Source organism: Trifolium pratense, linkage group LG5 (assembly GCF_020283565.1).
Source record: "Trifolium pratense cultivar HEN17-A07 linkage group LG5, ARS_RC_1.1, whole genome shotgun sequence".
Lineage (NCBI taxonomy): Eukaryota > Viridiplantae > Streptophyta > Magnoliopsida > Fabales > Fabaceae > Trifolium > Trifolium pratense.
Genome location: NC_060063.1, coordinates 54,714,084 through 54,737,868, shown reverse-complemented (window position 1 = coordinate 54,737,868; position 23,785 = coordinate 54,714,084). Strand labels below are relative to the sequence as shown.

Sequence of the window (23,785 nt, the reverse complement as noted above, 5' to 3'; positions counted from 1 at the left end):
CATTTATCATGTTTTATTTTGTGTTTTTCTCTACATTTTTTTATTTTATTTTTTTTAGTTAATTCTCCGATTTCTAGAGGAAGGACCCCCTAAAAATTCGAAGTTTGGCCACGAGGTAAGTAAAATCTGGCCAAAAATTTATTTCACCTAAAAATCAAATTCAAATCCTCTCAAATAATCTGTTCTTTAGATAAATTTATTAATCACTTAAGTCTAATACTTCCGTAAGAATTAAATAAACAGCCGCAACATTGATGTTTGGTTCAATTACTAATGGTATGTTTGGATTTGTTTTTGATGCACAACTCTCGTGTACCAAGGTATTGTCACCATGAAATTTGTTAAGCTATATCTTTTACAGATTTTTGTGTAATCGTGATTCACGCGTTCTGCGATCTTCTAGTGTGTTCGATTGGGTGAAAAAAAAAAATGTAAATCGATAATGAATTTGGACTAAATTTTGTCCAAATTCATTCATCAATTTTTGTGTTTTCTTTCCTCTTCCTTTTCTTTCCACCAAAATTGATAAATGAATTCAGACTAACTTTAGTCCAAATTCATTCATCGGTTTTTGTGGTTTCTTTCATTTCCACTCAATTAAACACACAATTTTCAAACTTGAATAACAATTTTTGGCCCCAGATTCCCGTCACTACGTATTGATTGTCGCATATAATAACAATGGATTATGTCGTGATATGTAGGTAACATTTGTCAACTTTTTTTGTTGTTACCTCACATTTTACAAAACTCTTAGCATCTTATCTTATCATCTTAAAAATTATGATTTGGGGTGTGTTTGGTAGATCAAATAAGCTAGCTTATAGCTTATTGAACCAGCTTATAAGTTTGTTCGAAAAAAATAAATGTGTTAGGTAAAAAGTTTTTCTCATTGGCTTATGACTTTTTTTTGAGATGCTATTTCAAGTAGCGTTTAAGGTTATAGCTTATAGTTTTTTACCATTTTTTTCTTCATTTCTAACCTTTAATTTTATTATTTTTTATAAAATAAAAGACTACCCATTAAAGAGAAAAACTACCCACTATGCATGTCCTTTTATGTATTTTTATATTTATAAGTTATTTTAAAAGCTAATTTTATCAATCACTTTAATTTCAATAGATAACTTTTCAGCTATAAGTTAGCTTATAACTTAATTTTGACAAACAGAGCCTTAGGCTCAGGCACAAGGATTATGCCAATATTTAAATAAAACTTTAACAATAGAATGAATTTTGTTTAATTGAAATGTATGACGATTTTATTTAAGTCATTAAATCCATCTTGATGAAAACATATTAAAAAACTATATGGATAAAAGTGTTATCTATATCTTCACCAAAAAAAAAATGTTATGAGTCTTATAAATAAAACATACGTAAGTCTGATAAGCTAGCTTATAGCTTATTGGACTAGCTATAAGCTTGTTTAAAAAAAATTAGAAGTGTTTAGTAAAAAGCTTTTCTCACGAGCTTATAGTTTTTTTTAGATGCTATTTCAAGTAGCGTTTGAGCTTATAGCTTTTTACAGTTTTCTCCATTTTTAATCTTTAATTTAATTTTATTATTTTTTATAAAATAAAAAATTACCCACTAAAAAAAAACTATCCACTACATATAAATGTCCTTTTATGTCCTTTTATATTTATCCATCATTTAAAAAGCTAATTTTACAAAACACTTTAATTTCAATCAGCTAGCTTTTCAGCTATCAGCTATAAGCTAGCTTTTCAGCTATCAGCTATAAGCTAGCTTTTCAGCTATCAGCTAGCTTATCAGCTATAAACTACTTTATTACTTAATTTTAGCAAACAGAGCCGTAGATAATAGCTACAAGAATATTTTAATAATAATTTACTTTATTTTTACACATAATAATTTACCATAAACAGATTTATTTATTGGATAAAGAAAATATTTATTTAATCATCCAGTCAAGTCAACCATTATTATGATATTAACACTTTAATGTTTTTCGACAATTTAATTTTAACAATAAATTAGACTTATTAATAAAAAAGGATTTAGCCCACATATTTTAATCTAAAGAAATTATGTTCCCGTGAGCTTAGCTTAGTTGGTAGAGATATCGCATATATTATGTAGGAGTTGGAGTTCGAACCCCGGATACTCCACTTATTCACATTTAAGATGAAATTTCTAGCCACTAGACTATTATACCAAAATGTGCTTATAATTAGTGTTAAATGTAATATATTAAAATTCCACGAGACTTGAATGATTAATAGGGATGACAATGGGTAGGGTATGAGTACGGTACTATAGTATATATCTTCATATCCGCAGTTTGAAAAAATATCCGTACCTATCCCCATACCCACATGGGTAATAACCTTTGTACTTGTCCTCATACACTATGGGTACCTAGGTGGTACTCATACCCGTCTCCGTTACCCGTAATTTTACTAAAAATAAATCGACCAATTATAAAATATCATATTGTTTTAATATCACTAATTTTTATTTTAAAGATTTTAATGTTGACTCATGAGAATTATAAACAAAAATTTTACTAACCTCGTGTTAAAGTTTATTTATTTGTTGACATATTCACATTATGTTTGTATTATGTTATAAATAAACTTTTTTTAAAAAAATGTGTAATAGTTTAATAGTGTTGTATTTTTTAAAAATGGACATACACATGTAATTTTATCAACGACGTATGGGCGCGGGGTGAGGACTAAGGTACTCGTACCCGCACTCATACCCGTTCATTTTTACAGATAATTACCCATACCCATGTCCGTACCCAAAATGCGAATTTTTACCCTACCTATTATGAGTATTTTTTGCGGGTGTCCACCGAGTATGAGTCAAATTATCATCCCTAATGATTAATCTTTATGGTTAAACGCAGATAATACCTAATTTATCCGTTACCATTAAAAAATGTTATAATAAAGAAGTTTGAAACCATTAATTATTTAGAAAATATATTTATTTTTTTGGTTATTTAAAGAATGAAAAAACAAAAAACAGCTAAAATCCATAAACGTAGACGAACATTCCGAAAAAACCCACAATGTGTGTGTAAATAGAGAAAGGGAAAACAAAATCCTTAAAAACCGAAATAATGTTTTTTGTAAATAAAATAATAAAAGTGAGAAAAAAAGATAAATAATAAAAGTCAAAAAAACCAAAAAATTGATGTGAGAGAGAGAGAGTTAAATAAAACACAAGAATGGATTTTCCATAGATTCATTCATTCACAACTCACCTTCACTCTCTCTCATACGCAATCTTGAATCCACACAACAAAATGAACACTTTTCCTGTTTTTGTTTCTGTTTATGTTTCTAGCTCGGAGAATACGATGATGTTTTTGTTCAAACGTTGTTGCTGAACTTTTTTTTTGGTCATTTTCTTAATTTTTTTTGGGTACTTATAATGAAGGGTGAAGAAGAGATGATGAAGAAGACAACAACAACAACAACAACAACCTTGGGAGCTCCGAATGATGTTCCTGCTGTAGAAAGAAGTGATGGAAATGGAAATAGTGCTGATGATGGTGTTGAAGGTGACAAAGATTGTTCTTTTACTGAAAAGGAGAATACCCAGTTGAAAAAAGTGGGAAATGAGGAAACCCAAGTTGAAGATTCTGAAGAAGATGAATCAGATGAAGAACAACAAGAAAATGGGGTTGATGATCCTGAACTTGAACAAAAAATTCCTTCTCTTGATGATGGGTTCTATGAAGTTGAAGTTATTCGTCGCAAGAGAATCCGAAAGGTCACATTTTTTTTTCCATCATTTAGTTTATTTTTGTTTTTGTTTTTTTGTGTGTGGTAGTTTATGACTGGTTCCACTTTTTGAGGAACAGAAATTGATTCCTGAGGTGTATAATTGATTTTGACATGTTCGTTTGTAGTCGAGTAGAATCTCGTTTAAATTGAAGCTAGAATTCGTAGCTTTATATCCTAGTATTGATTTTTAGGTTCAAATTTATGGTTTAACGGACATTTACATGAATGTATCCAAAATTCGTTTCAGCAGGCTATAATTGATTTTGACATGTTTAGTTGTACTCAAGCGTCTAAGCACAGTTCACTCGCGTTGTTATATGGGATCCGACGCATCCAGCAGAGCGTTCCCTTCTTTTCGGTGGTATCCTTCCACAATGTGTAGAGCCTAGTGTAGTGTGGTGTAGTAGAAAAAAACCCTCAACTCCTTGGGGTTATGAATAAAATTGATTAAGTTAGAATTTGTAGCTTTAGATTCCAGTATTGATTTTTAGGCTCGAATTTATGGTTCAACTAACTTTTACATGAATGTATCCAAACATAAATTACTTTATCTTCAACTCACTTTTTGTCTGAATTAATTCGTTCAAAATCAATTTTTGTCGCTGTAGAACCAAACACACTTAAGTTTGATGATAATTTTTTGCTTCATTTCTGTTTTGACTGACAATGTGTGTATTTTTGTATGACAATTTTACAGGGAAAGCTGGAGTACTTTGTCAAATGGTGAGTTCCTACTTTTACTTTGTTTTGGTTTTTTCGTGGCAAATTTATAGGGCAAAATGTGATTTATTAAATGATATTTTGTTTGTTTGTAAATCATTGAAGGTTGGGATGGGATGAATCAGCAAACACTTGGGAGCCTCCGGAAAATTTAGTTGGCGTTCCGGATGTTATCGAGGCTTTTGAGGAGAGGTATGCCCTTGTTCTTATGCATAGTGTTTCGCATTTTGTTTAAGATCTTGTGCTAAATAATGAGTAAGGATGAAAAACATGTTCTAGTTTATGTTTTATATTTGTGTTGTGTTTGCTATGATTAAGAATAAATTGTGTATTTTTTAGTCAAAAAAAAAAAAGAATAAATTGTGTATAAGCTTAGGTCAAAGACTTTGATTGTCGGAAACTGGATAGACTTAGGTCTTAGGCCTTGTTTGGATAAAGTTACTTAACTAAATGTTAATAGCTTAGGCACTTTTCATATAAGTTCTTATGTATAATCTATTTTCTATAAACTTTTTTCATATAAGCTATAAGCGGTTTTCATAAGTTCTTCCAAATAGTGTGACAAGTTCTTATGCTGGTAGATACTAGATAGGCTCAGGTTCTTATGTATAATCTGCGTTTGCGTTGATTATGAAAGAACTATCTATAAGCATAGGTCAAAGACATTGATTGTTCGAAACTGGGTTGACTTAATGACTGGATTTTGTATAAATTGTTTGCTTACAAATTATTTGTTTCTTTGTTGTTTTGAAGCTTTAATTCAGGAAAGCAGCGGAAGCGCAAACGCAAGGAAGTGGTTCATAGCGCTCCTCTAAAGAAGAGGGTGGAGCGTTCGGCCACTCCTTACAGCCTTAGATGCTTAAAAACTACTAAGAACAATTCACAGGCAGCTCAAAACAATTCACAGTCTGCCCCTCTTGAGGAAAAACCTATTATTCCTGCTATTCCTGACATTCCTGCATTTCCTCAGACCGTGCTGTTTGCCGATGAAGTAGAGAGTGACGGTGATGGAAGCAATCTCAAAAGAACTGATTATGCTGATGGTAGTAGGTCTGAAAATGTTCCACAAGAGGTTCCTCTAAATAACGAGGAAAAAGAGTATGATCCTAAGCTAAGCGAACTAAAAGCGGCAACAACCAATGGAAATGGCGCGGACAACCTCGCAATACCATTTCAAGAAGCTATGGTTTCTCCTGAAAATACTCAAATGAATGATCTGCCGAATGCGGTTGGTACAGAACCGATTACTGAAAACAATGTGGTTGGCACAGAACAAGTTAAAAATGGCCCCAGCAGGTCAGCAAACAGACGGAGAAAGTCATTATCTGTGAAGAGGTTCATGAAAGATTCAAGTGCTAGTAAGCTGGATGATACACAAATACCAAATTCTGCACCGGTTGGTACAGCTGAGCCAGCAAAAACAGGTGTTACTGATAATGTGGTGGCTCCTAGTAGTCATACAATGCCGGAACCTGTTAAACCTGCATGTGATATTGTCAAGATTATAAAGCCGGTAGACTTTAAAGCTGCGGTAGCAAGCCCCGTGCAGGATGTTTTGGTGACTTTTGAGGCTTTAAGGTCAGTTACTCAACTTTAACTGTAAATTTAATTTATATACCTTTGTCCGAAATTTCACAGCTGCATTTTTTCATAAAAACCTTGCAGAGATAAATAGCGTTTTACACATCTTGTAAGGTAATATTTTCTTCGAGAATTGATTTTCAGTATAGTTCTGAATACATATTGTTCATCATCAACAATGATAACATTTGGTTCATGAGCTCAATTTTAATGCTTATTTCTTGATATCATTAAGTTTATCATGCTTCTGTTAATATACAAAACCAGTCATAAGTTTGCAACATTATTTACCGCGATTCTATGAAAGTGTTGGATTTCATTTTTATCCTATAACTTTGTACCTAAACTTGTATCAATCACACCTCTTTCACGAAATTAGCTGTATTATTTGATCATCTGACAAGCCTCTTCTTGACACAAAGCTTATCTGGTTTAAACTTTATAGGTCGGATGGATCAGAAGTTACGGTCGATAATAAATATCTCAAAACATATCATCCGATCCTAGTAATCCCCCCATCTCTAACTTTGCATGGTTTATTCATAGGCTTATATCAAGATGTTTCTATGCTGTTTTTTTGTTGTGTTTTCGTTTTTATTATTTTGCCATGAAGCTCATGTTTTGTTTTTCTTATATTTCAGCTGATTGATTACTATGAGCAACATCTGCGCTACACTCCAAAACCAAAACCAGCGTGATTGAAGAGTTATAGGAAGGAGCTTCTAGCTAGATTTTGATGTGTTCTTAGTTATTTTGTAGATGCTGGAGATAGTTAAGGGTAATGAAAGCTTTGTTTGTTAGTGATACATAGGTATTATTTTGATGACTATTTAAACTGCGGAATAGTTTGTGGCTACATACTGCAATGAATGCTGACAGGTGCTGGTTTCTTAGAGTTCGAGAACAAAACTCGCTTTTGGTTTAATTTTAAAATTTCTGGAACTTGTTTATTTATTTGTCCGCATTTTGTGCTTGGTTAACATATTTTTTTTAGTACTGTGATTGGTTGATTGATCTGATACAATGTGTTTTCAAATAGAGGTGCTATAGCGTAGCGGAATATGAATATATCGTCAATGTTCCTCTATACGCTATTTATAATTTAGTACAAAGTGTTGTTAAATAGCGGCGCTTTAACATTGTTGCATAGCTGAATGTGTTTAAACTGCCATTTCCTACGATCCGCGATTGACAACACTGCTTGATACTAACAGTTTAGAGAAAAAATCCTATGCATGGTGAATCTCAATGAAAGGTCATTGGTGGGGATCTTGAGTCCTTTGTCACTTGGTTCACTTAATATGAAACACAAGTGTTTGGTTTGAAAAGATTTTTCCCTCCCTTTCTCATGCGCCATATGGAATTCCAAAAATAGCCCCTCGCAAGATACTAACGAGTGTTAAAGGGGGCATAAAATATGGAAAAACAAAGTTCGCTACTTAAAGTGTGAACTCAATGGTGCAAAATCTGGAAAAACTGTTTGTTACTTAAAGTGTGAAGTGAGTTCACACTTTAACTATCGAACCTTATAAAATTTAATATTTTTGTCCCCTCATCCTTTGTTCACCCCTATAAAAATATTTTTAAAAGATTCACCGGTTAAAAGAGTTCACACTTTAAGTGACGAACTCTGTTTTTCCAAATTTTACACCCCATCAACACCCATTGATTTTTTTTGAAAACTTGGTATCCGGCCTTAGGACCGACTAATTCAAGGGGACCAATCTCACAGTCTACTTGCGGGGGCCTCATTTAAAGCCAGAATTTTTTGCTCTGTATGAAATTTGCCCACCGAAATTGTCAACACCCGTTGATCATCTTATGAGGTGTAATTTTGGAATTCCATAAAGCGTGTGAGAAAGTAAGGACTCCAAGAGAAACACTCAAAGGAATGAATGGAATGATGTTATAACTACAAAATATTTTTTGACCAACTTAGTCTATACATCTACTAGTCCAATAAACTAAAACTCAATTAAATATTTTGTGGATTGACTCAACTTCTTCATCAATTGATTAATTTGAGTGCTCAACTTTTCATTTGATTGCTAGGACTAGATCATCAAGTATAGTACTTTAATACATTTATTTATACCAAGTTCATTACTCCCTCCGTCCCAAAAAGAATGACCCATTTTGAATATATGCACTATTCATATATATTGTTTTGACCATATTTTTCTACTAATAAATAAAAATAAATATTAACATATAAGATGTTGTTAGATTCGTCTCGATGAGTATTTTCAAAATATCAATTTTTATAATTTTTACTATTATACAATTAAAGATATTAGTCGCCAAAGTTATGCATTGGCATGCGTGTTTCGGTCAACTGGGTCATTCTTTTTGGGACGGAGGGAGTAGTTGATTGGAATTATTCACTCTTATTAGTTGACTACCCCATCTAACTCATTTTCTCAACTATCTACCACATTTTTCCTTTTCATGTTCCTAAGTTAGTTAGCACTTTCCAACAAATTTTTACATGGCTAACTTTTTCTCTTGAATGTTAACAAAAGAAAATTCCACATTATTCTTTAAAAGTCAAAGTAAATCTAAACACACTCTTAATAAATTTTGGTATATATGTTATGTTATGAATCTAAAAAGTAATTTTTTATTTTATTATAAGAATTAGAGAAAGTAATAAAATCCATTGGCATCAAGATACATTGATTTATTGTACAAAAGTTGTTTTTTTTTAAAGTACATATGTAACAAAACCCCGTTGTCATTTAGATGCTTGATTTACTAAAAAAAAAAATTAATTTTTTAAAGTACATTGAATATAATAAAACCCGTTGGCATCCAAATACATTGATTTACTCAAATAATCTTTTTTAAAACACCGATATGATAATACCCGTTGGCATCTAAATACATTGATTGATTTACTCAAAAAGTTAACTTTTTAAAAGTATTGACGTAACAAATCCCATTGGCAGGCCGGATACCAAGTTTAAAAAAAAAAAAACCGTTGGCAATTAGATACTTTGGTTTACTAAATTTTTTTTTCTTCTTAAAGTACCGATGTAACAAAACGCGTTGGCATCCGGATAACTTTATTTTTGTAACGTTGGTATTAGTATGAAATATCAATTGACTTTTTTATCAATAACTAAACGCAATTGTGGAATACAACTACATTTAACATATTCACAAAGCTCGAATCTAAAATCTTATTTAATGGATTCGAGTTTAGTTTCAATTAGAATAACATAATGTTGATAAGTTTAAAGACTTTATTTTTATATTAACTTCTATTATGTGTCTAGAGAAAATCATACGATTTTTTTAAAAAAAAATTGATTTTGAAAAAGGTTAATTACTTCAAGAGACGTTGGGATAGCTCAACCAATTATTTTTTGTGCCACCAAATAAATAGTTTAATATAAATCATTCCATTAATATACTGTATCTACAACAATCAAACACATCATATAATTCTCAAGCCATAAATTACATTGCATGCATGGATTTATTCTTTCAACATTATAATCATATAGTAACATAGTCATGGAAGGTCCATCACCATTGTTACCATCTCTAATGTTAATAGTCTTGGGAATGATAATCTATGGTTCAAGTATGCTATCACTTTTTGACATGTCAATATCTTTCTATCAAATGGCTTCTGAAGCTGAAGAGAAAAGTTTCACTACTTTAATCCTTGTGCTTCTTGTTCTTTTATTTTTTGTGGTTATTTACTTCCCATATTTATTTTCTTTCTTTAATTGGTCATCTTATGGTACAAAACGTAGTTATGTTAATAGCCCTAGCCATGATTATGATGAATATGGATTTGGCTTGGGAACATTGCTCTTAGTTTTGCTCTTTATTATTTTGTATTATCTTTTATAAAGTGAGATTATACTTAAGGTTCCAACATAGGACCTCTCATTCATATTGTTGTAAATGATATATACAAAATTTAGTGTGCAAGTGAGTTTACATATATAATATTTTAAGGCATGCTATTTGAACACAATTCTGACCGGCAAATATTTGACATAGGAGAGGAGATCTTCTCCGGTCAAATTTACCTCATGTTGAATCTCAGCCTTCCATTTTTTTTTTGTCTATTGTTCATTCAAATAAAATAAAAAATTGGAAGGTGTAGATTAAACTGCACCACCTCCGGTGAAATTTACACAAGATCAATGCAGCAAAATTGCCTATTCCAACCAAAAATAATAATTCCAATTCCAATCCCAAAAAATCAATGAATTAATTAGCTTATCCTAGCAAAAAACTAAATCCACTAAAAGCTAAACACATCTCAGCTGAAGCACTGCTAGCATTTCATCTCCATTCTGCATTCGCAGCTGCATCAAATATATTTTTGATTCAATTAGTAAACCAACAAAGAATATGGCATGAAATGAAGAAATGAAATAATGAATACGTGTTGGCGAACACAAACCTCATCGGGAGTCTGATCTGCCTCGATGAGTCGCCCATTGAACAGAAAAGCAACTCCATTGAAATCAAAGCAATACCGATGACGATACACATCCATAAGATTTTTCAACCGAGTGCTTCTATTGATCCTAAAGAAAGCCTCAAACCCAACCTAAAACATACAAATTCCCCCATACAGTTGCAGCAGTGCCCGGCCACAACCGCATCGGTAACTGATGTCACATATCAAACATGGAAATAACATGAACGATCTTTAGACCAAAAAAAGGTAATATTTGTAGGAAAAGACTAACCTGGCTCGTGACCTTGAGGTTGATGCGTCTGCTCTGATCATAGACGATAGCATCTATTTCATCTCCGTCCTCCATTTGCAACTGCAGCAAAATATACTTTCAAGTCATAAACTAATAATGTAAACAAGAGTATAACTATTAACTAGTCTTGAAGTAAACGATGAATAAATGTCGGCTAACATGAACCTCATCTGGATACTGCTCCTCCTGTATGCGATGCTCATTAAACAGAAAATCAATTGAGTTGAAATCTACAGAATGATGATCACAGTAAGCATTCATGAGCTTTTTCAGTTGAGTGCTTTTGTTAACCGAAAAGAAAATTTCATTCCCATCCTACAACATCAAGAAACCACAAATTAACAGAACTAGTATACTAATTAACATTCGACTATAAAAAAAATTGTATGCGACGAACCTGACGCTTGACCTTCAGTTTCATGCGTGCAAGTTGATCATAGAAAACAACATCTATCTCATCGCCGTTCACCAATTGCAGCTACAAAAAAATATTTTAAGTCATAAACCAAGAATATAACGGTCATAAAAAGAATGAAAAAGTCTCAGCAAACACAAACCTCGTCAGGAGTCTGCTCAGCCCGGAGGAGACGGCCGTTAAAGAGAAAAGCAACTCCATCAATATCCAACCAATATCGACGACAGTAATCATCCATAAGATTTTTCAATTGATCGCTTCTACGAACGTTGGAGAAAAACTCATTCTCAATCTACATCATTCAAAATCCACAAATTATTGTATATATAGTATACCACTAAATTCAGGTTTCCTGAGTTATAACGGTAACAAAGACTAATCGAATGATTATTGATCTAACATCTAAGAACAAACCTTGCCCTTGAAATTCAGGCTGACTTTGAGGTTGACGCAAGCACTCGGATCATAGAAGATGGCATCTATTTGATCCCAATCATTCATATGCAGCTGCTACAAAATACATTTTGAAGTCATTAACCAATGATTAACAGAACAAAAGCGAAACAACAAGCGCAAATGTCAGTAAACACGAACCTCAGCGAGAGAATGATCTCCCTGGAGTTGATTCCCATCAAACCAGAAAGTAACTGAGTTAAGATCTACGGAATGATGATCACAGTAAGCTTTCACGAGCGTTTTCAGTTGACTGCTTCTATCAATACAAACAAAAGTTGCATTCCCATCCTACAGTATCCAAAATCCATACATTAGCATATAGGCCCTATTTAAATAAACAAGCTTATAACATAAATTACTTATCATAAATTGTTTTCATATATGCTATAAGCCGTTCCTTTAAACTATCTTGGAAAACTTATGAAAATAAGTTGAAAACAGCTTATCAAATGTCATAAGTTGTTTTCTATAAATTCTCTCCTGTCACAAAAACATCTAATAAGTTGATAAACTCAAATAAGTCATCAATACAAACCGGCCTACAATCATGCAATCTAACAAAAACAGTTAATCGGTAGATAAACTCAAATAAGTCGTTCGTCAATATAAACATGACTACAATCATTAAATCGTCTCACAAAAACAACTAATCAGTAGATAAACTCAAATAAATCGTCAATACAAACTAGCCTACAATCATTATAGTATTCAAACTACTAAAAATGAAAATAGATACACAAAGATAATAATAGAAAACTTTGAAGCTTATTACATGAGTACTTTGATTGATGGTTTGTATAAAATGTAAAAACAAATAAAATCCAAAAATAAAATGGCCAAGTTATACTTTGTTTGGATGTAAAAACAACAAAATAAAATTCTCAGTTTAAGTAACCACATTGTTAGAAACTATAAGTATAAACAATAAAGGTTTAATTTTTAACCAACCCCATGAATCCAAAATCAAAATAAACCTCAATAACAACATTTTGTTTTGGGTCTTGAACCTCAATAACAACATTATCCAACATAAGACATAAAAAAAATAAAAATAAAAAAGAACCATACTGAAAATGAAAGACCTAAGCAAACCTGGCCATTGACCTTGAGGATGATATGTGTGTCCTGTTTCATGTCTTCTACGTTTGTGCCAATAGCTATGTGCTGTGTGTGAAACTCTTATATATATATATATATATATATATATATATATATATATATATATATATATATATATATATATATATATATATATATATATATATATATATATATATATATATATATAGTAGCTACTCTATTGGGTTATATATGTCATTTTCATTTTGTTTATTATGTTTTGAAACTGAAAACAGTTTTTCATTTCATGAGTGTAATGTAATGCAGGTGCTAACAAGACGGGGACATGTAGTCACATTCGCATACCCTATTCCCAAAATAATTGTCACATTTAGCTACTGCACACAGTTGCCGATCCACAATTTTAATCATTAATATATTTAATTGTGTATTATTAAAAATTATGAAAAAATTGATATTTTGATAGTACTCATTGAGACAAATCTAACAAAATTTCATATGTTAATATTTTTCTTTATACATTAATAAAAAAATAAAAAAATATCGTTAAAGTAGCTTGAATGAATAGTGTACACAATCAAATTGTGATAATTATTTTGTGATGGATGGAGTAATTTTTATTATTTATAAAATATTTAAGAGAATAAAATAAAAAATTCAAATTTTGTGAATACAATAAAAAAAAATATATTTATCATGCACCACTTTCATAAGTTACTATTATAACTATTGTACAGCTATTTTTTCGCAGAACCTCGCCTATAGTATCATTATCGCAGCGGAGTTTAACGTAATACTCTCTCCAATCCTATACATAAGAGAAAATTTACTTTTTAGATTTTACATTAAATTATTAATGAATCTAAAAAGTAGACTTTCTCTTATATATAGAACCAGATGAAATAGTAAAAGTTTGTGTTTTTCCATGATGAAGTGTGTGCCTCGGGGCACGAAATACTTCCACTTCCCATCATTTCTCTTCTGTAACCGATGTGTAGTGTAGTGTACCATCAAACCGCAAGCAACACTGCATAACGAAACTTGGGCACGTGTCATGCTGGTAGCTTGGTGCTAGCTAGGACCCACGTTTTGACAAAACTTCAAATTTTCAGTTTTTATTCCTCTAACAGATGCACAACACTTTTTATTCCTTGTGTTGCACGTCTTTTTAAAACCAAATATTAGTTGGTTTAGTTGTGATTGACGCTAAATTTGGTAGGAGACTGGAACTACTTGATGCTAAAATTTTTCCCAAACTCTGGACTACTAGGATCCCCTTCCCCTAGGAACCAAAGGGTGAAAGAAAAAAAAAAGTTGATCATACACATTCCCATCATCAGAAAAATAAAATATAGTTCTAATAATTAGTATAAATGTCTAAAATATTGCATTTAAAATTAAGAGTTAGTGTCTTCAGGGTTCTACTTAAGAATATAAAAAGGTATATTATACATTGAAAACAATAGTATTATTTATATTTAAGAATATTAACTACAAAGTTTCAAAACAATTTTTTTATTTTTAGTTTCCTTAACTAATACCCTAAAACATTAGTTAACATTTTTTTAAATTTTTTTAAATAAGTTACGTGTTTTTGCACGAATTAATTTGATTATCGCCGTGCACGATTGGAACAAAGTGTATTATTAAAAATATACAGATTTCTCCAACAAATAATAATAAACACACAAAAATAGTAATAAAATGAATAACTAAATCACAAATTCAAACAAAATGAGAAAAATGAAAGAGTGTGCAAGAAGATTGAAAGTCTTAGACTGCTCTGTTCTTGATGTAGATGCAATAGGTGATGCAGACGATTTAGATGATTTTGTGAAAAGATTTTCTGATCAACGATTAGAGCTTACTACTTTATGCTCTAATAGGAAGTAACAATACATAGTATTCTCCATACCACAATATAATATATGTCATTTTGAAGAAAAAATTTATACCACAATTTATGTCACTTGACATTACGAATGAAGCATTTAATGCTATTTTTTCTCTTATACCCTTAATTATTTTTTACTCTCTCTTCTTCAATTCTTTAATTTATCTTCTCATACAATTAATGAAGGGTAATTTTGTAAACTAACTCATAATTTCTCTTTTCCATACAACAATCATTACATTTCTTAATAATCGTAAAAGTGTCAAAATGACATATATTGTGGTACGGAGGAAGTACATACCATGCATTTTTTATTTTATTTTTTATTTATTTTAGGCTTAATTAATAAAATGGTCCCTTAAAGACATTTTTGGTTTCAGATTGGTCCCTTAAAGAAAAAAAGGTCCAAATAGGTCCCTTAAAGAAAAAAAAGTCCGAATAGGTCCCTTAAAGACATCTCCGTTAATCAGTTTGGTCCCTAAAAAGAGGTCTAAATAGGACCAAACTGATTAACGGATATGTCTTTAAGGGACCTATTCGGACTTTTTTTTCTTTAAGGGACCTATTTGGACCTTTTTTTCTTTAAGGAACCAATATGAAACCAAAAATATCTTTAAGGGACCATTTTACTAATTAAGCCTTTATTTTATAGACAGAACAATATAAAAATAAGATTCACGCATAAAAATAAGAGATTCAGAGTTCGAACTTCAACCATTACTGGAAGTTCTATTTCAACCTGCCAAATATCCAATGGGAACATATGATATACTACAATAATTTTGATGTGAGTGCTGCATTAGACCATCTTTATAAATAATCTTTTGTAAATTAATATTAAAAATTACTACTATTAGAAACTCTAAAAGCAAAAATTCACAACTCTGTCTTTATGACATTAGTTAAATACGAGTCATGTATTTATTATTTCACTGTTCTGGTCAATCTAACATTGTATCAATTAAGTCATTATCTCTATCATTATATTATATCTTGTTAAAATTTTAAATATTTTTTAAATGTTAATAACACTTATAAAGCCAAGCTAGATTAGAATTTACTATAACTTTGATCCTCAAAGTATAAAGAAAACATGAAGAGCATCAATTGAAAATATTTTTGGACCATCAAAACTAAAATTACATGTCAACTACTAAAATTCATTTTCATAAAATTCATTTTTAGAACATAAGCCCAAAATTCAATAGCCATTCAGAGTTCATATATTCTACAGATCACAACCTCATGGAGCCAACTGATGCATATTAACTATGAGTCTGATAATCCCATCCATAATTTATACCTAAGATTAATTAATTAGGAAGTGCAAAGTACAGCTGCAACTGATGCATAATATTACTAGAAAATAGAAGGTACATATATTCTGCATTAACTTGCCTAGTCCAAAGTTAAACTAATTTCATCTACAATGAAGCATGGCAAGCATTTCTTCATAAACACTAAACATGTCTTCTCAGATGAAGCATGGCAAGGATTTCATCGCCATCTTCAATTCCCAGCTGCATCAAATATAATTTGGAGCAGAAAACCAAGAATTATGACAATGAGACGATCATTATTATAAGAATATAGCCAACATTTAAATGAAATAAATAATGAAGAGATGTTGACAAACACAAACCTCGTGTGGAGTCTGCTCAGCTTGGACGAGACGCCCATCAAACAAAAAACAAACTTGGCTAACATCCAGATTATATTGATTGCAATATTCATCCATAAGCTTTTTCAATGGACGGTTTCTTTGGAAGCTGTAGGAAGCTTCGTACCCAACCTACAATATCCGAAATTCCCAAATTAGGGTGATACAAGTTCAGGTTTCCAAAGCTATGACAATAACTTGATCTTTTATCATTACACGGTTGAGACAACTTTCATTCTTAATCAATTTTTGTTAGAAAAGTTGTGTGATTGACCATCAAATGATATATACTATAAACAATGTTTCACAACTCAGCACCACAAATAGACACTGATTCTTAATCCACTTAGAGTGTAACATAAGTGGATGGATTAAGAACGAAAGTTGGTTCAAATGTGTAAACATTTTATAAAGGACAAACGTGACACGAAAAAAAGAAGATAAAAGACCTTTTTAAAACTTTAACTTAAGTGAAGAATTCAAATTATTTAACTTCAATTTATGAATATTCTATCAATAACACTTTCAATAGGCTTTTAGTAACAAAGTAAAATCTGGATAGAAAATCCAAAGTCAGATAAACACTGTTTTTCCTCTTTCAAAGGCAAACAAAAGCTCATCTCCTTCCAAAAAACCTACTTTCGACAACGGAACTAGTTTCTAAGTTTTAAATTTCATCCAACCCCATGAATCCAGATTCAAAATAAACCATAAACAAAGCCTCCTCAGTCCTCAACCAACATTAACTTGCTCCAAGTAGATATGGACTCAAATATCTTACAGTTAGTACTCGAATTTGAGCATTGTGGATGAAAAAACATGGATAGACCAAAGACCCTATTAAGATCAGTTATCGATAATATTGGTGAAAAGGTTACTAATAAGAAAAACATAGGCATCTCAAAATAAAAAAATAAAAATCAACATTAGACTGAAAACCCAAAAGAATGGAAGGAACAGACGAACCTGGCCTTTGACATCGATGTTGATGCATTCTCTCCAATGTTCATACAAGGCAGCATGTATTTCATCCCCATCTTCTATATCCAGCTGCAGCAAAATATAATTTTCAAGTCAAAACTCAATAATATAGAGTATAACAATAATGAGTTAAATATTTGTTTAGTTATAAAATATCAGTTTAGACTCGAATACATTGATTAATTGCATTAGATAGATAATTAATGAATATAACACAGTGTTCTTACTAATTAAAAGTCTCCACTGAACCAACCACGATTTTCAACGGCATTAACCATGATCTTTAGGTGTAAATTTTAACACAGATTATGACTAATGTATGTGATGTATATTTGAACACTTAAGAAATCACAGTTAATCACATTCAGAGAGCATGGTTAATTAGTTGTGACACCTTATTATAGAAATTAATGATCCACCGAACGCAATTAACCACCTTTTTTTGAACTTTGTTAATATGTTAACCATCTAAATTGTTGTGTAAGTTTGTTATCAAATTTGTGTGTCAAAAAACGTTGGTGTTTTTAGTCCTTTAAAGGTTAAAGGTAGCATTCATGGAAATGTGTTTTCCAATACATTTATCATCATTTCTTCCATTTTCCTTTCCGCGTTTCTTTTTCCAAAGTCTTCCCTTTCTTTCCCTTCTAAACTCTCAAACAAACCCTAAAAGTTTAGTGATTTTAGCCCTATATTTAGATAACCATCTTATTTTGCAGCTAATTGCATAAGCTCTTGACATACAGGGCCTGTTTGTTTAAGATTTTTCATCAAAAAAATCTATTTTTTCCAAAAAAAATCCATTTTTTTATCTTACTTGTGTTTGTTTCAGATTTTTCCAAAAATGATTTTAGTAAAAAAATCATTTTTTTCATCAAAATGAGAATCTATTTTCATTAGCTTTTATCAAAATCCATTTTTTTATCACTCATCATCCTTAACCATCTTAAAAAAAATAGATTTTTATTGTAAACAAACAGAAAATAGCTTTATTTTCTTCAAAATGATTTTTTTTTAAATCTCAAACAAACAGGCCCATAAAGTGCTTATGAATAAGCTATTTCTACTGCACAAAGATAAAATCAAAGTCAAACTATTTTCATAAGCTAATCATAAAGAGCTTAGCTTACTAAAAACAACTTATGAACATCTCATAATCTATTTTCAAAAGTAAGTAAGTTCTCCCAAACAATATCACAAGTGTTTATCGGCGCCGCCGCGGATAAGTTCAAATAATTGAATCCTAACAAAAAGAGAAATTAAGGAAGTACTAATACCTCGTATGGAGTCTGATCTGGCCAAATGCGAACACCTTTAAAGAAAAAAACGATTGAGTCGAAATCAAGAGATGAACGATCACAGTAAACATTCATCATCTTTTTCATTTGATAATTTCTTCTCATCCTAAAATGTATGTTTTGAATCCCATTCTACATTACAACAACAACATTCAAAAATCAAATGGAATTGCAAATTTATTACTATTATTATTATTAAGAACTTAGATAGAGAAGGAATTAACGAACCGTTTCTTTGACGATGACCCATATGTGATTGGTTGGCTCCATCAATCCACGGCGTCTCCGATGATGAAAAAACTGTCAGGTAAGAAGTGAACTGTTATGTAAAGGTTAACATAAATGAATGAATGTTCCCATTTATTTTTTTATTTTTTTTTTATTTCGCCACCAGTTTAATCTGGTTCGAGATCAATTTTGGTATCAAGTGGTTTCAACCTTCCGATTGTAGTTGCAGAAATCGAACCGCGGTCTTTCCTACCTAGTTCAGCGCCAATCACCACTGAACCAACTAACTATTAGTATCACTTTTATTTTTATAAAAATAATTACTTTTAAAAATATTGCATTTGTTTGCTGTCACGGCTTTTAAAAAACTATCAGAATCTAAAAATGATCGGGAAAAATATGGATGTCAATTTAGCTCATACTTAATGAGTACCTTAAAAAAATACCTACAGTGGGTAGGGTAAAAAAAATTTCAAGGTAAAAAAACTATGGTTTCTACAAATCGGAGGTTTTTACAATGGCAAAATTGAAAATTCAAAGCGTATAAAAGAAACACGGAGTCGAAATAGAAACACCAATATTGCCTCTTCCGATTTAAGCCGCTAGACATATTTGTGACCTTCAAACCTTTTTGCCATTATGTGATTATACGTCCCATTGATGACATTAAGATTCCACTGACCCCCCTTCCGCCGCCAGCAAACCCTAACATCCAAAACCCCTCTTAAAAAATGTAGAATCAATTATGGTGGTGTGATGAGTGGCCGTCGGCCCTCGACACCACCTTGTAATCCAGTTTCTCCGGTAACTCAACCTTTATGGTGTGTGTTCCGATGCATTTGGATGTTATTATTAGGTGGGTTTCGTGCTCTCCGACGGTGTGGTTTTTGTTGTGAAGTTTTTCCTGCTACCCCAGCAGAGGTGCAGTGTTATGGTGGCGGGATTTTGGAGGTTTCAAGTGGTTTTCCGGCGCATCTTGTTACTGAGGCGATTATGTTGGTGATTTGGTGGTGTCACATCTTGTTACTACGGCGGTTCTGGTGGTGATTTGGTGGTGTTGTTTGCAAACTTGCAGTAGGGTGTTGGTTCCTTGAAGCTCTGACAGAGGTGTAGTGTTCCGGCGTGGATCTGGAGATTTTCGGGTGGTTTTCTGGCGCTTGTAGTTGCTGCAACGAACAAGAGTATTTTTATAATTTCGTAAGGGTGAAATTTTCATCAACTTTTGGGAACCATCAAAACTAAAATTACATGTCAACTAGTAAAATTCATTTTTATAAACTTTTTAGGACATAAGTCCAATATCCAACAATACCCATTCAGAGTTCATATATTCTTCTATACATCACATCCTCATGGAGGCAACTGATGCATATATAACTATGATAATCCATCCATAAATTAAACTAAGGTTATAATTAGGAAGTGCAAAGTCAGCAGCTGCAACAGCACCATAATATTACTAGAAAATAGAAGGTACATATATTATGCATTAATTTGCCTAGTCCAAAGTTAAACCAGTTCCATCTACAATGAAGCATGGCAAGCTTTTCATTATAATTTTTCCACTAAACATGTCTTCTCAGATGAAGCATAACAAGCATTTCATCACCATCCTCAATTCCCAGCTGCATGAAATATATATAATTTGGATCAGAAAACCAAGAATTCTGACAATGAGACAGAATATACTAGCTAATATTTAAATTACATAATAATGAACAAATATGTTGAGAAACAAAAACCTCGTGTGGAGTCTGCTCAGCTTGGACGAGACGCCCGTCAAACAAAAAACCAACTCTACTAACATCTAGATCATATTGATTGCAATATTCATCCATAAGCTTTTTCAATGGACAGTTTCTTCGGAAGCTGTAGGAAGCTTCGTACCCATCCTACAATATCCGAAATTCCCAAATTTGGTTGATGAAAGTTCAGGTTTCCAAAGCTATGACAATAACTTGATCTTTTATCTTTACACGGTTGAGACAACTTTCATTCTTAATTCAATTTTGTTACAAAGTTGTGTGCTTGACCATCAAATGATATATACTATAAAGAATGTTTCACAACTCAGCACCACAAATAGACACTCATTCTTAAGCAACTTAGAGTGTAACATAAAGTGGATGAATTAAGAATGAAAGTTGGTTCAAACGTGTAAACATTTTTAAAGTTAAAGGACAAACTTGACACGAAAACAAAGATAAGAGATCTTTTTAAAACTTTAAATTAAGTTAAAAGACCATGATGTAGTTTTGCTTAAACTATAACAATGTCAAGAATTCAAATTATTTAACTTCAATTTATGAATATTCTATCAATAACACTTTCAATAGCCTCTTAGTAACAAAGTAAAATTGGGAGGGATAGAAAATTCAAAGTCAGATAAACACTGTTTTCCTCTTTCAATGGCAAACAAAAGCTCATCTTCCAAAAAACCTACTTTCGACAACGGAACTTGTGAGTTTTAAATCCAACCCCATGAATACAGATTCAAAATAAACCATAAACAAAGCCTCCTCAGTCCTCAACCAACCCTAACTTGCTCCAAGTAGATATGGACTCAAATATCTTAAGGTTAGTACTCAAATTTGAGCATTGTAGATGAAAAAACATGGATAAACCAAAGACCCTATTAATGGTCTCCACCACATTCTTTTACGAAGAGATCAGTTATCGATAATATCGGTGAATACTTGGCATTTGTTAAAAGGTTACTAATAAGAAAACATAGCCAGCTCAAAATAAAAAAATAAAAAACAAACATTAGACTGAAAACCACAAAAAATTGAACGAACAGACGAACCTGGCCTTTGACATCGATATTGATGCATGCGCTCCAATGTTCATACAAGGCAGCGTCTATTTCATCCCCATCTTCTATGTCTAGCTGCAGCAAAATATAATTTTCAAACTTTGTTAGCTGATGCAAATGGATGTGATGTATATTTGAACATTAGACTGAACACAAATCATGGCTAATGGATGTGATGTATATTCGAACACCTACGAAATCGCAGTTAATTACATTCAGAGAGCATGGTTAATTAGTTGTGACACCTTATTATAACAATTAATCATCCACCGAACGCAATTAACCACATTTTTTTGAACTTCGTTAAGATGTTAACCATCTAAATTGTTGTTGAAGTTTGTACAAACCAAACTTTTAGTCCTTTGAAGGTTAAAAGTAGCATTGTTTATACAAACCAAACTTATAGCTAAAGAAATTATTGGAAAGAGTGTTTTGTCTAGAACGATAAAGAAATGATTATGATTAATATATTTTTTATTATTATTATAACAACATAAAATAGATTTTTAAAAAATTATCAGCCACCCAAATCTATCTTCCAACATCATCCCTCTCCTTCCCTTCTAAACCCTCAAAAAAAGACTAAAAGTTTAGTGATGTTAGCCCTAGTTGAATAACCACCTTATTTTGCAGCTCATGGCATAAACGCTTACGAATAAGCTATTTCTATAGCACAGGATAAAATCAATAAGCTATTTTCATAAACTACCATGGAGAACTTATGTAAATAAATAAGCTGAAAACAACTTATGAACATGTAGTAAACTGTTTTTATAAGTAAATAAAGGGTGTGTTTGGATTGACTTATTTTTGTGCTTATGTTAAAATAGCTTAGGCAAATAAATAAACTTTTTATGTATTATTCATAAGCTCGTCAAGGTAGTTCATGAAAAAACAACTTACGAAGACACAATTTTCGTTATTTAAGAACTGACACAAAAACTTATTTATTTGCATAAGTTATATTTCAAAAACCTAAAAACTAAGTCAATCCAAACGGACCATAAATAAGCTAAAAACAACTTTATGTTAGTAGATAAGCTCAAATAGGATTACAAACATACTTAACCCTAACAATAACATTATTTGAATGAAATGAACATAACCCTAAGAATTAAGGAAGAAATGTAGTACCTACCTCATATGGAGTCTGATCTGGCCAAATGCGACGAGCATTAAAGAGAAAAGCGATTGAGTCAAAATGATGAGAGTAATGAGCACAGTAAGAATTCATAAGCTTCTTCATTTTAGTATTTTTACTAATACTAAAATACCTTTTTTTAATCCCATCCTACATACAGCATTAACATTGAAAAATCAAATTAGCAAATAATATATCTTTGTCTAGAACAACATAGAGAAACAAACAAACAATTAACGAACCGTGTCTTTGACGATTATCGTTATGTGATTGGTTGGCTCCATCAATCCACGGCGTCTCCGATGATGGAACTTGGAACTAAGTAAGAAGTCAAATAGGACTGGAATTTGTAGGGCCCACACAATGTACGTTATGTTTGGTACGGATCATAATTTAAAATAGGCAAATGCTAAATAGTGCCCCCGGGGCACTCTTTAAGCCCTTAAATAGTAAGTTTTTTATAGAATTTTTATCGGAATGCGTAAAGTCAACGCATTGGAAATTGTAGTGTTTAACTTTTTGAATAAAAAGTTTCTTTAAATGGAATGCTTAAAGAGTGCCCCGGGGGCACTCGTTAGCAAGACCCTTTAAAATAAATTGCACGTGTTAAAAAAAGAAGAAGAAGATATTCTAATATCTGGTTGGGTTAGATAGCTCGATGGTTGTCCGCAAAATATAAGTATTTGACGGAACAGTGGAGGACACTATAAGAGAGAACGACATCAAACAAAGTTTAAGGTGTTGAATAAATTTTGTCTTTGTATGATATTTAGTGGACAAAATGTTATTTTGGGACAACTTGTTTAGAGGACAAAAAATTGTTCGTGGTTTATTGGGGACAAGAATTTAGGTTTTTGTCTATTTCCAAGAACAATTTTGAAATCAAATACAATACGGTTGAAGTTATTTTGTCCGATCTCTTGTTTTTTAGCACATACAGTACTTTTTTCAAATTTGATGAAATATAATGCCGGTATCGAGTTATTAAGCGGAGACTTACTCTTGGAGTCAAC

At 31.8% G+C, this 23,785-nt stretch overlaps 4 protein-coding genes across 7 annotated transcripts; 1 reads left to right on the top strand and 3 right to left on the bottom strand.

The window, feature by feature from the left end:
• Nucleotides 1-3,178: 3,178 nt before the first annotated feature.
• On the top strand, nucleotides 3,179-7,050 carry LOC123883253 (chromo domain-containing protein LHP1-like). 4 transcript variants are annotated; one of them, XR_006800138.1, is made up of 7 exons: nucleotides 3,200-3,753; nucleotides 4,465-4,490; nucleotides 4,593-4,679; nucleotides 5,241-6,065; nucleotides 6,153-6,182; nucleotides 6,514-6,574; nucleotides 6,710-7,050. XR_006800138.1 is itself a non-coding variant. In XM_045931998.1 (6 exons), exons 1-6 carry the CDS (start codon nucleotides 3,412-3,414, stop codon nucleotides 6,764-6,766), a joined length of 1,398 nt encoding a protein of 465 aa, XP_045787954.1. In that variant the 5' UTR covers nucleotides 3,179-3,411; the 3' UTR covers nucleotides 6,767-7,050. The 4 variants fall into 4 exon arrangements, 3 of the variants coding, with proteins under 3 accessions (XP_045787954.1, XP_045787955.1, XP_045787956.1); XM_045931998.1 differs by lacking the exon at nucleotides 6,153-6,182 and having other exon boundaries at nucleotides 3,179-3,753; XM_045931999.1 differs by lacking the exon at nucleotides 6,514-6,574.
• A 3,661-nt stretch (nucleotides 7,051-10,711) lies between these two features.
• Nucleotides 10,712-12,825, bottom strand: LOC123886912. Its single transcript, XM_045936184.1, has 7 exons — nucleotides 12,771-12,825; nucleotides 11,817-11,966; nucleotides 11,637-11,732; nucleotides 11,365-11,514; nucleotides 11,205-11,285; nucleotides 10,973-11,122; nucleotides 10,712-10,867 (listed from the first exon to the last, which is right to left on the bottom strand). The coding sequence occupies exons 1-7, from the start codon at nucleotides 12,810-12,812 to the stop codon at nucleotides 10,712-10,714; spliced, it is 825 nt and encodes a 274-aa protein (XP_045792140.1). The 5' UTR covers nucleotides 12,813-12,825.
• A 2,973-nt stretch (nucleotides 12,826-15,798) lies between these two features.
• Nucleotides 15,799-18,959, bottom strand: LOC123883252. The gene is made up of 5 exons (XM_045931997.1): nucleotides 18,817-18,959; nucleotides 18,568-18,720; nucleotides 17,279-17,362; nucleotides 16,295-16,444; nucleotides 15,799-16,172 (listed from the first exon to the last, which is right to left on the bottom strand). Exons 1-5 carry the CDS (start codon nucleotides 18,856-18,858, stop codon nucleotides 16,113-16,115), a joined length of 489 nt encoding a protein of 162 aa, XP_045787953.1. The 5' UTR covers nucleotides 18,859-18,959; the 3' UTR covers nucleotides 15,799-16,112.
• Nucleotides 18,960-20,065: 1,106 nt separating this feature from the next.
• Nucleotides 20,066-23,086, bottom strand: LOC123883251 (ubiquitin-like protein pmt3/smt3). Its single transcript, XM_045931995.1, has 5 exons — nucleotides 23,015-23,086; nucleotides 22,770-22,922; nucleotides 21,623-21,706; nucleotides 20,559-20,708; nucleotides 20,066-20,441 (listed from the first exon to the last, which is right to left on the bottom strand). Exons 1-5 carry the CDS (start codon nucleotides 23,054-23,056, stop codon nucleotides 20,382-20,384), a joined length of 489 nt encoding a protein of 162 aa, XP_045787951.1. The 5' UTR covers nucleotides 23,057-23,086; the 3' UTR covers nucleotides 20,066-20,381.
• Nucleotides 23,087-23,785: the final 699 nt, after the last annotated feature.